Source organism: Cygnus atratus, chromosome 5 (genome assembly GCF_013377495.2).
Source record: "Cygnus atratus isolate AKBS03 ecotype Queensland, Australia chromosome 5, CAtr_DNAZoo_HiC_assembly, whole genome shotgun sequence".
Classification (NCBI taxonomy): Eukaryota; Metazoa; Chordata; class Aves; order Anseriformes; family Anatidae; genus Cygnus; species Cygnus atratus.
The window spans coordinates 53,115,424-53,134,185 of record NC_066366.1 but is presented as its reverse complement, the minus strand read 5'-3'; the positions used below and the strand labels follow the sequence as shown (position 1 = coordinate 53,134,185).

The 18,762-nt window shown below is 44.1% G+C and overlaps 1 protein-coding gene across 7 annotated transcripts in view; it reads right to left on the bottom strand.

Moving 5' to 3' along the window:
• Nucleotides 1-18,762, bottom strand: part of EVL (Enah/Vasp-like) — a 146,197-nt gene that overhangs the window by 61,518 nt on the left and 65,917 nt on the right. For 4 of the 7 annotated variants that reach the window (XM_035566827.2, XM_035566829.2, XM_035566825.2 and 1 more), the window contains exons 2-3: nucleotides 6,828-6,996; nucleotides 692-869 (exon numbers count right to left, since the gene is read on the bottom strand). In XM_035566827.2, coding sequence (XP_035422720.1) covers nucleotides 692-869; nucleotides 6,828-6,996 — 347 coding nt within the window. Of the gene's footprint in view, nucleotides 1-691; nucleotides 870-6,827; nucleotides 6,997-15,082; nucleotides 15,236-15,922; nucleotides 16,223-18,762 lie in introns of those variants that run through there. The other 3 variants (XM_035566826.2, XM_035566828.2, XM_050711000.1) reach the window with 2 other exon arrangements.

The following is an 18,762-nucleotide window of genomic DNA, read 5'->3' as shown; positions in this document are numbered from 1 at the left end:
CGTGTTACTGAGGGCAGTACTTAATCTCGGCATCGCATACCAGAATAGGATTTCCACTGAGAAAAGGGGACATTAGTCCGGGCCTTTGCAAGTTGTTGCAATGGCAATTTAGCAGAATAGTATACTTCACCACAAACCTCAACTACAGTCAGTACAATAGTTATGAGTAACACCAGTCAATGTCCAGAGCATAGCTTTACATTTTACCTTACCAAATAATCAAGACGCCAGATGCTCAAAGCTGAGCCACAGGGACAGTCAGCTGCAGCCGAGACGTGACATACTGGAAATATGAGCTCTGTATTCTACCTCAGAAGTTCTTATAAAAGGTTGCTAATTTTACCCTAGCTTCTACTTATTTAACATTTTATTCTTCCATGTTACAGGTAACAGATCCACAGAAATCAGCAGGGCTACCTGCCTGCTGAGGCACTCCCAAATAGCCATTGATTTCCTACTGTGAGTTGAGGTACCATGAAAAATTGGAAGGAAGGAGAATAAAACCTGAAAACATGTACAATTCATACCACATCTAATGCTGAGCTAAAGGGGGTCTACCAGAGACCAACCGTTTCTTAGGGTAATATTTTTTTATCACAACATACCATCAACACAACTGCATCAGGTGATTGACAAGAATCATCATAAAAATGTCACAGATCAATAAAGAGCATGGTGGCTGCTAACTTACCTCCATCCTGTGAATTCATGATATTCAGAGCAAACAGCATTGCATTGGAGAATGTGGTAGCCTCTTCTTTGCTTGCAAAATTCAAGCCATAGACTTGCCGTGCATCGCGCCATTGATGAAAGGTAGGTGTTGCTTGATTGTACTTCAGTCCTTTCACAATTGAGTAATTAATCACTACCTGTGATATGAAAGAGAAAGGTGAAAATTAAAAAGAGTTCTGTTTTCAGTGGGGAAAAGGAAAAGCCTTTGGTAAAGGTTAATTAAATTGGTAGTGACATTCTTATGGCAGCTGCTCCATGGCAGTATGGTAAGGCAGCATGCAGTTGGATGACAGAAGACCTGCCTGTGTGGGTGAGATTTGTAACAGTTCAAACCAGCCTCAGGGACTTGCAAGCTAGTTCTGCAAAATCTATTACCTGCTCATGTTTTCTACAGCACCTGCCCCGGATACAGCTGCGTGTATATTGCAGACAGATTTCAAGAGCCAGTGCCAGCAGCTGTTGCCATCTTTTGGGGGATAATCATCGGCACTTGTCAGGAAAAGGGACAGATTCGCACTGGCCCTCCACTACAGCAGATAAATGTTTGTCTCATTGCACAGGCTCTGGTTTTCCCCTCCTCCCCTGTGCCTGATCACCACCAGCTTCTTACATTGAGAGACTTTTCTGTCTAGGATCAGATAGGCAGTGGCAAACCCAACTAAATATTCCCTGTCCCAGCTCCTCCCTTGCTCTACATGCTATAATTTCTAGGGAAGGGGTGACTGCAGCAGAAGGGTGTTTCTGTATGATTTAGTCAGCTAGATAAAATGCCTTGTTTACCCTTGGGCAGGGCACACGGAGATGCAGTGCTGCCCGGCACCTTCCCAACCTAAGTTTATAACACAGGCTCCCAAGAGCTGGTCCCCTGAAAATGGGAACTGCACACCCCACGTGCTGCGCAGGAAGCCACCTGCCCCAGCCAGGACGATGTGAAAAAGCACGTCCCTCCAACCACAGTAGAGTCATGAACTCACTCCTGCTGCCAGTGGCTTAAACAACTGTTTTCTCTTAAAACATGGTGACACCACCCCTATCCTACCGCTGAGCCGTGATGGGAGAGCCTGAAGCTCCAAGTGTTCTCCAGAGCACCAGGTAGACTCACGCCTGAATAACTAACCCAACAGTTCTAACGTGTACCAATTTTTAAGCTTTCTAACAACTTCTGAATAGCTTACCCAAGGGAATGCCCAGCCAGTATGTTTGAAGAAATTTGTAGAAAGATTGTGCAGCTTCTTCCAGGCTCTGCAAAGTCAGATTTTCTCACCTACTAAAGGGATCTTCTGTTTCAAAGATAGCACTACTAAAGTCCAAAGAGCACTAGAAGGTGTAGTGCTGTTGTATAAAGACAGACAGAAATTGTAAAAATCTATGCCAAAAGTCATTTAAGAGAAGTCAGGTAAACTTTTCAAAACTTGTTTTCCCAGAACATCTCCTCAAGAAACTCAGAATCTGCTTTGTTCTGAGGGTTTGATCACTTCAGTTGAGTAAAGACAGAATTTGAACGTTGACCTTCATAAATCATCAGGATGCTTAGATGAACACATGTGAAACCTTGTCTTCAAACTCAAAACGGAGACTGAATTGGGGAGTGAAATATAAACCAACCTGAATTTCATTTTATCTCCTTTGATTAATGTTCCTATAGAACAGGAAAAAGAGGATAGATTCTCCTGCCGTTGTTAAAAACAAGTGCATAGAGGTCAACCTGTACAGATGGTGTTGAGACTCCTCAAGGCACACAATGGTAAGTGTGTGCCTTGGAGCTGTAATTAAAATTAACAAGGTCCCACTCCTTGGTGCACAGGGGGTTTTGTACAGGTATTTCTAAGGGAACTTTACTCTAAAGCTCGATATGTTGGTAAAATAGTATCTGCCATGCTAAGCAGGTCAGTAGCTCATCTTGCCTAGTCTTTGTTTTCAATTTTAGTCTATAATAGCTGAATTGGGGAATCTTATTGGAAATCTTGCAGAAAGAAGTAATGGATTTGTCAATAACAAATAGGTCTTCCTGTAACTCTTCACTCAGAGTTTGTCTTTAAAGATGAAACATGGCACTCTATACGGCTATTTTTTTTCTTTTCAAACCCATTTTAATATTTTCTATCCTGAAACAAAATAGCCTTGTTACTGATAAAAATATCTGCATTGTTTTGAATTTTATTTAATTCTGGATTTCAATTATACTGTATGGCAAGGAGTTTCACAGACCAATTGTCCATAATATTAATACAATGATGCCTTTCAATATTCCATCACTTTAATGTTGAAAAAAAATGTTTGCCCCATTTCTATCTGGCACTCTCCTTCATAACTTTGCTTCAGTTTCAAATGTAAACTCTCTGGGGCAGGCATGGATTTATAAAAAAAAAAAAAAAAAAAAAATCAAAAATGAGAAGTGTTCCCTTTGACTGTAGTCTGTAGGCTACTGAATTATCAGCAGTGACGATAGTGATGTTCGACAGGATTCACAGTAATAGGGTTAGAAGGAATCAAGGGCGCCTTAGGACTCCCATATCATGATGGGTCTTGGTTATGTAACCATAACCACAAGGTCAGAGGTCCTGCACAAGTCTTATAGCCCACACTCTTGTTTATCAACACAGAAGAAGACATTTGCTTGTTTCTCCAGAGCAAGAAATGCTCCAGAAGTTTGTTATCAGCTTGGGTTCTGCTGTGCTTCCAGCGCTAACTCCTCCCATGGGCGGCAGTCGTGTGTTTGCTAAAACACAGAGATTGTGGCACAGCAACTAACAACTGCTACAGCTGAGGCCAGATTCGCTATTTCTGCAAGCAGGCCCAAACCTGACTGACTTCAGTAAGTTACCGAGGTAATTAATTAGTTCTTGTTTTTTCAAAAAAATGTGGTTTAATTTATATCACAAGAATACTGTCCCCATTTCAAGTTTGGCTTAGGCTCAAGTTTAAAAAGTCCCACCTTCCCCAAGGCCCTGTTTTTACATTCGCGTCTTAGCCACATCAATACACAAAGCCCTCAGGAGACATGATTCACGTTTGACTTACACCCTTCTCCCCACCTATGTGTTCAGTACATGCGTTTTGGCAATGAGATCATGCTGAGCTGAAATCACTTGATGTAAAATCACCACTTCAAACCCTCAGCTGATCATGACCGTGCATTGGGAAGCTCCTGCTTGTCCGCCAGGCCATGGAGATGGACCAGCTGTACGTTCCTACCTTTCTGAAAGCCTTGCACGGTGACTGAAGCTAACACATTTCACCTTTGTAAGAGGCTAGGTTACAATTACAGCTGGCAAGCTGCAAGTTGCAGCAAATTGCTTGTGACTCTGTTGGGCTACACGCTAAGAGAAAACGAAGGTTGCACAGAGACATGAAAGCTCGTGACATCAAGTGATTGCAATACCGACCTGGCCGCAGCTTCAAAACAAACAGTTCTGGCCTCTGTGGCTACTCCAAAGCTTCAAAAAGCTACTTCTGTTTTTCTGAAGATTACTGCTCATGCCAGTGTGAGCCTATGCAAATGTGCCCATCTGTGTGGAGCAGAAAGGGGAATTCATGGACTGCCGGTCTGCAGCTAAGTACTGCTGCATGCAAGCATGCGGCGAGCACGTCATCCCGACACACGAGGGGAACGAGTGGTCTGATGACCACTTCCCGATGGTGAGAATGACGCTGATGTTCTGCCATTCTAAAAAACATTCCTCTTTGTGGTCACCTTTTTAGACACCACCAGCCAGAAAGCAAAATATACACAGACAAGGTAAACAGAATGGGAAGGGAGCATCATAAACTCTAACATGTGCCCCAGAAAAGGGCTAGGAAACAGAAAAGAAACTTGAAAAAAATGACAAAAGGAGCCTACAGGAGATACATGAAAAAAAAATGATGAAAATTAAAGAGAAAGATTATTAAAGATGTAATATAAAACAACAAAAATTAAAAGGGAAACATTAAAGACAGGCACGGGTGAAATCATGAAGATTAGTCTAGTATGTGCCTTGCCAAACAGTATGTAATAAAACTTAAAATTGTTCCTACAAGGTATTATTGCGTTACATATTTTAAGCTAGTTTCTCAACTCCTGGAAATTTGTGTAGCTTCATTAGCTTCATTATATGCGAAATCACATATTAGCTGAAGATTGGTCCTTTTCAGAAAAATATGTCGTTCCTTGAAAAACAGCAGCTTGTAATAAAACCTTGTTTTCAACGTGACTTAGCACAAACTGAGAGCAAGCATGAAATGGCTTGTACAGAGAATTATTTTAACTGAAATTCACTTTTGCTCTCATTAAATGCAAATACTTAGCAAGCTTATGGCTCCATGTGAGACTCTCATAAAATATATCAAATTCTCAATCTGAGACTTTCAGAACATTTGCTGTCTTCATGATACTAGATTTTTGTAATAATGTTTAAGGTATTTTCTTTTCGACAGTTTTAAGTGACTAAAGCAACCTGTGCTTTTTTGTTTGTTTGAGGGAGCATTTTTAGTCTTCAAACTCTAGAAAATTATTTTTTATAACCGTTTCCTTCTGAATTGAGATGATTTTTAGATAGCATGCAGCCTCTTCATAAGAAGGAACATTTGCAAGCAAATAGAACATTACAGTTAATATACAATATGTTTAAAATACAGATCAAGATTTGAATTTTAAATATAACCTACACTATAAATTGTATATTCTGATTAAGACAGACCTCTGATATGCATATAAAGTCTTCCATACAAATATATGCAGACATTATGACTTTTGCTTGGTTTGTACTGGCTATTCAGATGCATCTTAGATTGTCTCACATGAATATCATTTACATTCACTGGCTGGCTACACAAAATAACTAGCACAGCCTGTTCCAGAGCAGTACTGATTCTCACAAGTGACTAAGCAGTGACTGTATTTCATTCATTTTCAAAAATATCTTCTATTTTTAAAATGAAGCTCCATTACTATATTGCTTTTGCTCTACTGAGAAGGATAAAAACAGAGGCAAACGATGTTGCAGATATTTCAAAAGTGTGCTGTAAGGAGCTGAAATATGTGCTAAATAAAAAAATAAATAAATAAATAAATAACATGCCATGAGCAGACTGCTCAGTTTAACATTTTGGCAGCTGGGAGGTGGTGGTGCCCTGCTCCTGCTCCCGGACCCAACTCTCCCTGCCACAGGAGCCCTTTGACCACCTTATGCAAGGTGAGGTGCTTGCCATGCTTTCCCACGGGGCTCTGCCACTCTCTAACCTGCCAGGAAACCACTTGCACACTTTTTTTCTGAGCCTCCTGCCAGCGTGATGGCATAAGGCAAGCATGGGAGGAGGGCAGCCGGGGCAGCCTGGGCTGCCGCCGCTGCACCATCCCCACTGTGACACGTGGGGGAAGTCCCCAACTCTCAAACTTCTGCTCTGAAATGACAACCACAGGACTACAGGATAGCACCGCTACTCTACACAAGCATATTTTTATTTTGGGTATAGCCATGAGGTTTCTTGCTGCTGATGGCATGCACAGCCTGGTGCACCCAAGAGCAAGGTGGTCACTGGGCTGCAGTGGCCGAGGAGGCTCTGATCCCACTTCTGCTTATCTAAATCCCATGTATCTCCCTTAATACCCAGGGAGGCCCTGTGGGCTTAGCCTGCCGTAAATCAGGTCACAGGGTGCATCTAGGACTTCAAAATGTGATAAGGATGTTATGAGAAACTAATTGCTTATCACAGCAATGCAAAAAGCATGCTTTATGAGACACCCATGCACAGCAGCGCAAGGTGTTATTGCTTTTCTTTTGTGTATCTAGCACTAAAAGTGAGCAAAAAGTAAATTTGGGGGAGCTGTGAACAACACAGCAGAATGAAATAAAATTCATTTCACAAGCAAAAACATAGGGGGGGAATATAACAAAATCACATTCGCCAAAAATTCATTTTGCAAATAAACAGTAATAAATCATGACACATTCTGTGCCCCACGAAATTGTACAAAATCTGAATGTGTGGAGTAAACGAACTCACAGACATCTTGCAGGGAGCAGGAAATGTCGCTAGACTTCACCGACTACAGAACTGATGGTATCTAAAGAGACCAAAGGTTCATTTACAGGAAACTTAATGCAGTTACTCACTTGTTGATCTTGCAGTTTAACTCCAACTACCCTGAAGGTGTTAGTGGCCGTGTTGTGGTATATGTTGATTCTGCTGAACCCCTGCTGTCCAGGTTTGATTGGCACCCATTTCTTACTGGTATCGTCATAGACCATAACTGAAGCCCGAGCTTGGCAAATACTCTGTTCACTGGAAAGAAAAACCAACAAAACAAGAGAAAAAAACAGTGAATTCATTGTCTACTACCGAAAACACCTCAAAAAAACCAACAGAAATTATCAGAACCACTTAAAATATGTTCTATAATAAATCTGCTAATCCTTTGAATATAATCTGCCTGTTAAATTAAAGCTTGCACGTATGTGTTTGTACACTTAAAAAACTCCAGTATGCTGCTGAACTGATAATCTATTTTACATAGAAATATTATGCCCCGAGGAATAACTGGTAGCGCGCACATTTTATGAAAACTGTCCAAGAGTATGAATGCTCTATTTATTTTATGTACCTATTGGCAAGCGAAGCCATTCACATTTGCATGAAAACTGACTAATATTTTACAGCTTCTTGACAAAATAAACATGACATGCAAAGCTGAGTTACACATTTAAAACTGGAAGCAAGCAGACCTTGAACCAAAAGCCATGTTAGGTAAACTGAAGAAATCAATTACGTTAATCCAGCTAACGCCTAATGCTCAGACCCGGTGACGCACTCAGACAACCCAGAATATGCGGTGCAAAACACACAGGTGCCTTCACCCTGACAGCAAAGAAAATGGGGACTCCACAGATTTCTTCATTTCAGGGTTAAAGCAGATAACCATTATTAACAGAGCATTAATTTACAGGTTCTGTGGCCTCACAGAAATTCATCATTTCTTTACCTCTTGCTTGTGCACTACTGATATATATACTAGACCAATGCTAAAGTGCATTTTTCACATGAAAGAAATACCACCGGCAAGTACTGCTGAGGTGACGACCCAATACAGGTCGTAGTGCTTTACAGTTACCACTGGTGGCATTTTTGGAACAGCAGTCAGGATTTTAATTCCTGCTCTCCGAAAATCCCAGCCGCTTTTCTTATAACAGAGGAAATAAGAATTCCTTACACAAAATAAAAATGACCCCTCCAAATTTTGGATAATTGAGATCTTTGAACATAAGTTTTTTTCAACAACTGCATGTTAGGCTTAAATAAAACTCTTAGGATTTACCTCCTGCAAAAATTTTAAGTTTGTGGCCACCCTATTAACTTCAGAACTATATATATTAATGCATACCTCCCCTCTTCAGCCCAAGCTGTATTAAATACTTTTCAGCAATGCACTATCACGTGGTAAGCCCTTTTGCACACAAATCCCTTTTCCCCCCTCTTGCATACAGTTCTTTGTCTTCATTTTCTCTCAGCAATGCCTCGGTTTCAGTCAGATGAACACAGGAGAAGCTCTCAGGTGGTACTGAACCATATTACTGCCCTGCCACCGCGCCAGGTGACACCACTTGTAAATGATACCAACTGTTGCAAACCCAACCCCATTCAACCCCATCACTGTCATCATTTTAATGAAAGGGAGCACGCTAAGTATTAAGAGGATCTGGGTAGATAACAGCAGCAATTTTCAATCTTTTCTGATCCATGGCTCTCAAAAAGATTCCCAAGGCAGACGCATACCCCAGTGTGAATTAAAGCCCACTGACATTTGGCTCGTCACATTAGTCACTTCTCACAGCCTCCAAGCAGTTCACAGACCTCCTCCAGGTTGCGGGCAAGAGCCTGAAAACTCTTCACAGGGTTTATAGAGGGAGCAATGACGCTGGCAGACATCTCCAGAAAGACCGAGCTAAGAAAATTCAGACCAAAGTGCATTTTTATTACGTAAAAACATGGGAACAGCAGTGGTCTGTAACATACTCAGATCTGCAAGACTAAACATTATATTTTGATTCTTCAGACTTATAAGAACAAGCTCATCCACCATTTGCTGATGCTGTGCTGTGTGAGATGCCTGGAGAAGATCTGCACCTTCACTGGTGTACCTACCCAGCAAATACCTCAACATCACTTTTTTAAAGGTAAATGAACGTCATGTGGCAGCCTCTCCACACATCTGACACTACCAGCTGGGATTTGAACTTGCTGCGGCCTGCCTAATCCTCCAGCTGGTGCAAGAGCCTCAGAGAGGCAGGAATGGCATTCTGCCTTGGTTCCACAGGTGGGGAGGAAAGAGAGAGAAATGAACCAGCACATAGGCAAGTACACTGGATTATCATTGCCCTGTGGAAGTGGAATGGCTAAAAACAATATCGCGTGTGGTACTGTGGCTAGATGGTGCCCACTGGCCTGTGCTACAGGGTGTCTCATGCCACCTCCAGCTCCAGAGCCGGTGGAGAGCACCAGGGCCAAGGGCCATGACAAGGCCCTGCCCAGTGAGCCTGCAGGCTCCCGAAAATCTCTGTCCCTGGAGGGTCACTCTCAGCTGGCCTGACACCAGATCCTTCTCCTCAAGCTCTGCTGGTCACTACAGGGCTGTACTAAAGTAAGTGTAAGTAAGTGAGAGCGTGCCACTGGTTTCATCAGAGCAAGCCTGGGACCCTATGGTGCCTGCATGTGAACTTCGGAGCCCACAGTTGCCAAGGGCTCCTTGGCAGCTTTATTGCCATAAATTAATTGAATTGTCCATACTTACAGAAAATGCACCTAACCATACAGACATGAGGGCCTTACTGTGGCATTTGTCACACCATATCGATATTCCAACACGCGCAGCAACTTTGCCTTCAGAGGCATAAGAACGGCAGCAAAAACACCTTCTAAAGCCCATGACAGAAATACAGACCCCAGGAGAAATATTTAATGCATGACAACTAATTGTTACTGTAACATAAAGCAACACATCAAGCTCAATTCCTGCTCTCCCTGCAGTCAATGGACGTTTTTCATCATTCATTTAAATGGCAACAGGATTAAGCCTGTTATCTGGCCTCCAGTGAAATAACAGAAAGGTACATAAAACAAGTACAGCACAAGGGGAATCCTTTCCTGCAAAGCACTTCATCAATCTTTCAAAACCTAAAATGCCTCCGGGGACCCATTGCTAGCTTGCTGTCTCACCCTAAGTGGAGGTGTAACTCTTTATGCCTGAAGTCTCATCTTCCCCACAAAAAACACAATTGTCCCACTGCTGCTTTAAGGGGCTTCCCTGAAAACCATCCAGAAAATGTTCACTCCAACTCTCATGAAGGTCAGTGAGAACCTTTGTATTGCACTCTGTGGACTGCATTATTTTAAATGTAAACCAAGCAACATTGGTTTCACAAGATTCAAGCAAAAAATTCTGTTATTTTTTGTGATACCATTGATACTTATGTCAGCTACACATAACAAGTAATAAACAGAGTTTCAGACATACTGTTGTGCATATCAAATTCCTTCTCTATGAGAAGTGTCTGGCATGTATCAGCATTTATACACCAAGTCACGACTGTAGCTTCTAGAACTTGCCTTATTTTCCTAAGAATACACATAAGTTACCAAAAAATGGGTAAGTCTTGCAAATGATTCATCAAATTTCACATACCATTCCAAATATTACAAATTCTCCTATTGATTTTTTATGTTACATCAACATGCAAGCAGACTGAGCCATCTGGGTTTCTGCCATAGGCAATTACGTGTGAAAAGGGTAAAAGTTGCATCGTTTAGCATGCTTGGACTGGCAATGCAGATTTGCGGTATTCTCCTTGCTTTGTTAGTTAGTGTCAGCAGCAGTCCCCAAATGAGTCACTTCCAGCTTTAAAGTACCATTCAAGGCACATAGACATTTAAGAGCAGTTAGGGGTAGCTCTAGGAGGCTGCACCCCAAGCCAGTGCTGCAATGAAGGTGGCTTTGTCCACAAACGTCTCTCCTCTTCCCTCTTTGCAGAACTGGAGATTATAGCCCTCTTCTTCCTCATTTTTTGTACATTTATGATTAACAAGGAATCGTAGCCAAAAAAGAACCACAAAGGACTATGAGACTTGAGGAAAATATCTGCATTTTTGTGAACTATCCTTAATGGAGCTTCTTGCCATAACCTGGATGACTTTAAGTAATTAAACAGGAAGAGGAAAAATAGTGGGGAACAAAATGACAGAAATGACTGTGGAAGTTGGGAGAGGGGGAGCCAAGGCTGGACGAAAAGTCTTCACTTTGCCTAGGCCGGGAGGCTATTCAAATATAAAATCAAAAAGTTCAGAACTGAATCAAAAAAGAACCACCATAAACGGGAAAAAGGGAGTAAACTAAAATGGTTGACAGCAAGTCTTCGGCAGAGGCTCTGAAGGGTCTCTAGCACTTGTCTCTGCCATACCAGACTGAGAAAAACATGAGAGTCCAAGCTGTACTGCTGCCACATTGACCATCTCTGCTTACAGGGCATCCTCTTGTGGATACAACTTGTGCACAGAGTGGTCCTGAGCTGCTGTGCCCACCTCTGACCCATGATCCAGGGAGAGACAACCATTGCACGAGGTTGCCCCAGCCCTACCCTGAACCCTGGCAGCACCAGCCCACCCAGGGGTTACCTGTCCGGGGGGGGTTAAAACACCTTCTTCTAAAGCCATGGCAATACAGGACAACTTTTGGAAGATCACTGAATCATGCTCTCAAAAAAGTGTAATAAACTGATGGCAACCAACCAACTCCAGGGTTTAACACCCAATTCTGTGGGCTCTACTCCAGCATGCTGGTTGGACCAGAAGACTCCTACTATTCTTTATATTTATAGAAGAACTGTTTCCTTGGGGCAGAAATTCACTTGGCATAAGTTGTGAAAGCTCCCCTAATAGAAATCAAGCAATGACGCTTTGAACCTATTACCAACCTACCACGTTTCAAGCTGCTCAAGTTCTCTCTCTTTCAAGCAAGCTGTCTCCTGATATTCTTAGGAAATGCAAACAGCTACTTTTGCAATCATTTACCTTATTTTTAATTTCCATTTCCCATCCAATCCCACCCACCCCCTCTTCTTTAAATAATTAATCATTTTAAATTATTTTGGACTGATCTAATCATCCTTATTGGTGCCAGAAATCGTTAATACTGCTTTGCCCAAGCCTTGTCCTACCTCACCAAACCGCAGCACACAAAACGTGCAAGGTGACTCACAAGCCCTTTAACACCTCTCACTCGTCCACTGAGTCCGACTACAGAAAGTTAGAGTCGTATGGTTAAACTTAACACACAAGAAACAGATACTGATGCTGATTTAAGAAGCTGACAGAAATATCTCAATGTTAGCTTTAAAATAGCTAACTTAAATAAAAAATCCTGTACATGGAGACGTGCGGTCTGTGTGATAAGTATCTGTTAACCTCAGAATTAGCAAGCTACAAGTCAGGGTCCTGCAGCATTTAAAGTGTGCTGCAAACTCTGCTGGACTTATCTGCTGAACAGACTTTAATTGATTTCACTGCAACAAATATAATGATGGTCTGCAAGCAGGGAAAGTGTTTCAGCAGGTATCTTTGTAGAAACGGCTGGGCATTTCTGTCTGGTGACTGGATTTAGAGAACAAAAGCCACAGGACACCCTCTCAACACCAGCCTGTCAGGTCACTCAGGCTTATATACACCATTACCTGAGGTCTGAGCTCACTGCAGCTAAAACCTGCTGGCTCTGCCTGTGACCCCATTTCTCGTCGGGACCCTCATTTCTGCAACACCATGTCAGTCACTCTTGTGAGTCCATTCGGGACCTCCTTTTCCAAGTTTACTTCCCTCTGCAACCAAACCGCAGGACACCCTATGCCACCATCCTTCATCCCACCTCTGTCCCGGAGCAGTGAGGAACTCATTTATTTCCTCAGCAACACAGCAAAACTTCACAGTGAACCAGGCGCACTCAGCCACTGATCACACTAAAGGACAGCACCAACCCAGAGGGACTTCACGTACAGAGAGGTGGTTTGGATCCACTGTGACATGCAGATGTCTGAATGTTTTCTAGCAGGCACTTAGATAAATAGCAGCCCCAGTTCCATACATAACACAGTGTGGGTGATGGAGGGGCGGGCTGACAACTGCTTTTCTGAGTCTCGTTTCCTGGGACCCCTTGAAAAACGAACCCGCGGACCCAGCAGTCAGGAGCCCTCGGTTCGCACTCCCTCCTGGCTGCCTGCTGGTGCCGAGACCTCCCTGGCAGCGCAGCCCTTGCCCTGACCAGCCCCAAGCAAAGTCCAGTTCCCACAGGAACTGCTGGTTTTTGGTCTCCTGCTCAGCTTGCATGTGGAAGACCTGCCTTTGGTGCTGTGGCTGCATCACCAGAGGGAGATAAGCTGTTTGCACTGAGCATCTGTTGCAGGTGCCTAGCCGTCACCTTTCTCCACTGCTAAACTCCGACATCTAAATAGTTTAGTATTAAATAATTATAAGAAAATAGAGCATGTATAAAGCCTCCTTCACAAGCAGCTCTCAAAAGGACCCTAAATAGCGAGTCATGACATGCCTGGGAGATAAATACATATTTTAGAGAGCAGGAAATTGATGTAATGGTACCTACAGCATTAACAAGAATATGAACACCAGCACTTGTTTCCAGAAGGAGTAGTATTTAAGAGCTACTCTTCCTTCTGCTAGCAATGAAGACATTCATTTCGAATTCCCCCTTTCTCTACTGGCATACCCCATGCGAATTGCCACCTCCAGTAACCACTGCCGGCATCCACTGCAGACACTTCAGATGGAAACCAAGAAACAGCTTATGAGGCACTCATATCTCATGCGAGGCCGGGATTTTGGGAGATGAGTTACATGGGAACGTCTGTGCAATCCTGGCATGACCAGAGAAACTGGGATGTCCTTCTGTCACCCCTCAGTGCTCTAGATCATGGGAGATGTAAGTAAGTAGAAAAAAAATAAATAAATAACATGTAGAAAGATAACGCAGCGGAGGGGATGTTTCACACGGGCCTGTCATTGCACAACAGCTCGGTCCTGCAGCACCACCTGTGAAAGTTCATGCTGAGTTGTGACCTCTCAGTGTCCGCTGTTACACTTAAATAACAGATCTGCCAGTCAGGGGAGATTTAGGGCTGGTGGACTGGCTGCAGATTTGTTCTCTTGTAAGCTGGCACATCTGCTTAGCTTACAGTGCTGAGATTTTGATGCTACGTGGTGGAGTTAATTTTAACCTCTCGTTTTCTGGTACGTTCTGCAAACTGAACCATAAGAAACAACATGATTCTAAGGGGAACTCCAGTCGTCAGTATCTCAACTCAACAACTAAAAAAAAAAAAAAAGTTTTAAAATAACTGCTGTGCAAAAGGCACTTCATAGCGGAAGTGTAGTGATTCAGAGAAGTGGCATCACTGCGAGGCAGCTGGATGCCCAGAGCCACGTCCAACAAGGCAGGGGCACTGCTGTCTCCTAATGGAGAAACCCCACTCCACTGCTCCCTTCATGCTTCAATTCACACAACATCTCTTTCTGCAATGAAGTGCGGTTTGCTTTCTGGTATCGCATGCCACCTTGAAGACAAACTTTGGGAGTTCCTAAAAATAAATGTCAAGCCAATGTTTAGAAGTTCCTAAAAATAAGTATCAAGCAAATGCCGTGGGGAAACACAGTGAACCCAAGTAATCTATAAACACACTCAGACAAAAACAGTAAAAAAGTAACTTTACTAGATCAGGTTGCTATTAATATAAACCATTTCCCTTCACCACTGAATTACAGAAATAAAAAGAAGAAGTAACTAATCTCATAAAATAAACATCATGCAAAACCCAAGACTAAACTGTCAAGTGAAAATCCGTGACTAAATCTCTCGCTCACTGGCCAGCCGTATGCATACTTTGGTAGAACAATACTTTAAACAAAGGCTTTTAAGGATTGTAATCATAACTAATAATCAGGAGAGGCAGACTCATGCGTGCATACAGCAAATCAACATAAAGGTCTTTCATTAAAGTTGGCATTGCGTAGCTTTGGTTTCTCTTCAATCCCCACAGAAATGCAAATAAACCCACGACAGCTCCTCTGGAGCCAGTGGTGTCAGATTGGGGATGAGCGTGGCTCGCTTCTCCCTCACTGCCAGGAGATGCATATTCATGTAGCATCACCATAAAACCTTAATTATCATTTTACAAAAGTATAAATTAGCCTGTGAGGCTACACCCAGAATGCAGATCTCCAGTACTACAACAACACACACGCTTTCCTTTCCATCCAGTCCCATTAACCCCATTCACTGAGCTCACTGCCATCGAGAGCACCGATTCCAGGTACTTACGTGCTCGCCATTGAGGGAGACTTGGTCAGGTAATCCCGGAGGAATAGACACTCGAATCTGGCACGTGCCCTTACACCCAAATAGGGTATTCCACCCGATTACACGGCCGAACACAAATTTGGCAGGAAGACAACCCGGGAGCCTACATGAAGGCTTAAACCCAAAACAGGAAATGGAAGCGTTATCATGAGAGCAAAAGGGCAGGAAGTAACACTTACTTGCTTGGCAGGGGCGGGGAACAGACTTTAAAGAAAAAATGTATTACTTCTTTCAGCTGATTTACTGAACAAAAACGCAAACAATATAGAGTAAGATTAGATGCACCACCCTTTCCTCATTGGTGGCAGAGTTATTAAAAACATGTCATTGTTTTCTCAAGGCACAGGTTCACTCTCCAAGAAAAGAAAGAAAAAGAAAAAGAAAAAGAAAAAGAAAAAGAAAAAGAAAAAGAAAAAGAAAAAGAAAAAGAAAAAGAAAAAGATAAAGGGACAAAAACGGGACAAAATTTGCTCCACTGGATATGTAAGCACTGTGTGCTCTCCTCCTCTCACCAGTGGCTGGGAGAACTGCTTTGGATCAGCTAGCTGGGCTTTCCATCACCACCATCTCCATCACCACAGAGTGCCTGCAGGAGGCCCCTGGGAGGTTGCAAGCCTTTATCTCCATCATGCCAGGAGCTGCCCGCATATGTGTTTGCATGTGTCTGCAGCAAGACAGCCCTGCAGGAGCTTCCACCCCCCTGGCTATCTCCGCAGTCCCTGGTTTACCTGCTCTGCAGCTCTGCAGCAAAAATAAAAGTATTTTAGGTCCTGGGAAGTCTAGTTCACACTTGAGCACTACCTCTCCTAGGGTAAACCTGCAGCGGTTTTGACGGGCTGCCTCTCAGAGGTGGCAGGTCTTTGAGGCAGATCCTTCTTCTTGGCTTCCTTTTTCTCCCCGTTCCTTGCTTTGGCAAACTGGTGAACACAGATACCCTGCAAACACTCTCTAGCCTTCCCAGCGTGGCCCCAGGCTATGGGTGCGTTCTGACCTGAGCAGATTAACAGCAGAGGGAGAACGAGTGCAAGGCAAAGGGCAGGGAGAGCTGGACGGGCCCTGCGGTGTTCTTGTTGCAGGTAGAAGAAGCTGGGGTTTTCTCCCCATTTCCACATGAACTTCTGCTTTTTGTCAGCGGGCTCACGCGCTCTCTTACCGTGTGTAAATACGTCAGCTGCTATCTGTGATTACACAATGCAAATACACGCACAAATGCAAATACAAAAGGCAAACAACTGCAGAACACGAACACTGGATACTCAGGTCTCCCAACTGCTCCTCCTTAGCCCAGGTCAGCACAAGCACCCTTGCCTGGAGAGCACACAGAAAGGAAGAGAAAGGAGATACAGGTGAGCCAGAAGACACCAGAAGAAAAGCATTTCTTCAGCTATGACAGAAGTTGGTTATTGCCATTCACAAGGGGATTAACACCGTCCTTTACCTCAGTATCACTTGTTAACCTACATTCCACGATTCTGTGATTGCTCAAGAAAATAATTCTCCCGTGGGGCTACTCGATGTGCTGGCAGCTCAGATCCTCCAGAGCCACGAGGAGACCGGTCCCCAGGAGACGACAAATCCCCCACGTCCTGGCAGCAGTTTCAGAGGGCCACACGTGGGTGAATAACCTGAGATCCCTGCCTAACACAGCAGGAGCAGAGGGGTCTAGCAGATAGGCTCAACTATCTGTGGGCGAGATCCACCAGAACCATAAACGCTTCTGCACGGTTCTGCCTGAACAGAGGAGCTGAGTGCTTTTATGTTCACTGCTTTCCCATTATAAAAGATGCTTTCATTGTCCACCTGGAAGAGATGTGGAAACTACTAGTGTGGCATCACCCAGCTAAAAGAGGGGTGAAAATGTGCTCAGTCTCACCATGGCTACTGCACTGCCCGCTGAAAGGCAGCTTCACATCCCTCTGCAGTAAATCTCCGTATGACAGGGGGTGTGTGTGTGGGGGGGGGGGGTTTCAGCTGAAGGGGAAGGTTGCAACCCAACAAGAAAAAGTTATCACTGACATACAAGAAGAGCTTTTTACAGCTGTTTTTGTTTTTGTTTTGTGGTTCTTTCTCTTCTCTTCTCTTCTCTTCTCTTCTCTTCTCTTCTCTTCTCTTCTCTTCTCTTCTCTTTTCTCTCCTCTCCTCTCCTCTTTCCTCTCCCCTCCTCTCCTCTCCCCTCCTCTCCTCTCCTCTTTTTCTGCTTAACAAAACATTATCACTTTCACTGAGATTTCTATTTGGCTGCCATTTACCTGATACTTTGCCTTTCTCCTTTGAGATCTGAGCACTGAGGTTTATGAGCACTTCTGTCCCATTCAAAAACTCCTGGTTTTCATCAGTTTAAAACTTGGCTTTACTTGGAGTCAATTGGCACTTTTTCTGTACAGCTCATACATTGCTTAGACTATTATTGCTGAGTTTGTGTAAACAGTATTTTACTGCGTGAATTAGAAAAGAATGACAGGAACCTCACGAAGTCCAACAAGGAGAAGCCGAGCGCCCTGCACCTGGGGAGGAACAACCCCAGGCACCAGGACGTGCTGGGCCACCCAGCTGGAGAGCAGCTCTGCAAAGAGGACCCAGGGGTCCTGGCTGGCACCGAGATGAACGTGAGTCAGCAACGTGCCCTTGCCGCTAAGAAGGCTGATGGGATTCTTGGCTGCACGAGGCAATGTACTGCCGGCAGGTTGAGAGAGACCTGGGCGTACTGGACAGAGTCCAATGGAGGGCTGCCAAGATGCTGAAGGGACTGGAGCACCTCTCCTGTGAGGGCAGGCTGAGGGAGCTGGGGGTGGTCAGCCTGGAGAAGAGGAGGCTGGGGGAGATCTTATCCATGCATATAAATACACTGGGAGGGTGCAAAGAGGACAGAGCCAGGCTCTTCAGGGAAGGAACTGAGGCTGCGGGCTCAAACTGGAACACATCTAAACACTAGGAAGCACTTCACTGTGCAGGTGACGGAGCACTGGCCCAGACTGACTGAGTAGGTTGTGCAGTCTCCCCCTCCAAAAGCCACCTGGACGTGGTCCTGGGCAGCCTGCTCTGGGTGGCCCTGCTTGAGCAGGGCTTGGACCAGGTGCCCTCCACAAGGCCCTGCCAACCTCAGCCATTCCGTGGCTCTGTGATTCTGACACAAGCTAAAAGATGCATCTCCAAATAAATTATGGCCTCAAACTGCTAATTCAATTGCCCAGACTGGCCATGCTTGCTCCATTCTACTAGGCAGATGGGTGCAGGATGATGGACCAAGGAAAGCTCTGAGCATCATTTTTATTTCTCTTTAATGTGTCTGGGATAGATGCAGTCACTGATTTTTGGGGAAGAAGACAGCATTTAGTTGTCAGAATAGTTTTCCTGCTGAAGCAAGTGGAAATTGCAGGCAATACAATAACATCAGCTAGCTCCTGACCTAGAATAATCTGCTTTCAAAGATTTGGTTGTCCTGACCACGAGCATCACTGAGCACACCTGGAAACTCCCAGCCCTCCCCACCCTTGCGTCCCCCAGCTTCTGCTGGCGCTGAGCGTGCTCAAAGCACGGCCAGGAGCAGGGCACTGCGGACAGCTCCAAAGTCACGCCAGGAAACAATGACAGCGAGCCGGACAAAGCCCAGCTCTGCCTCTCAGTGCCCTGTCATAAGCCAA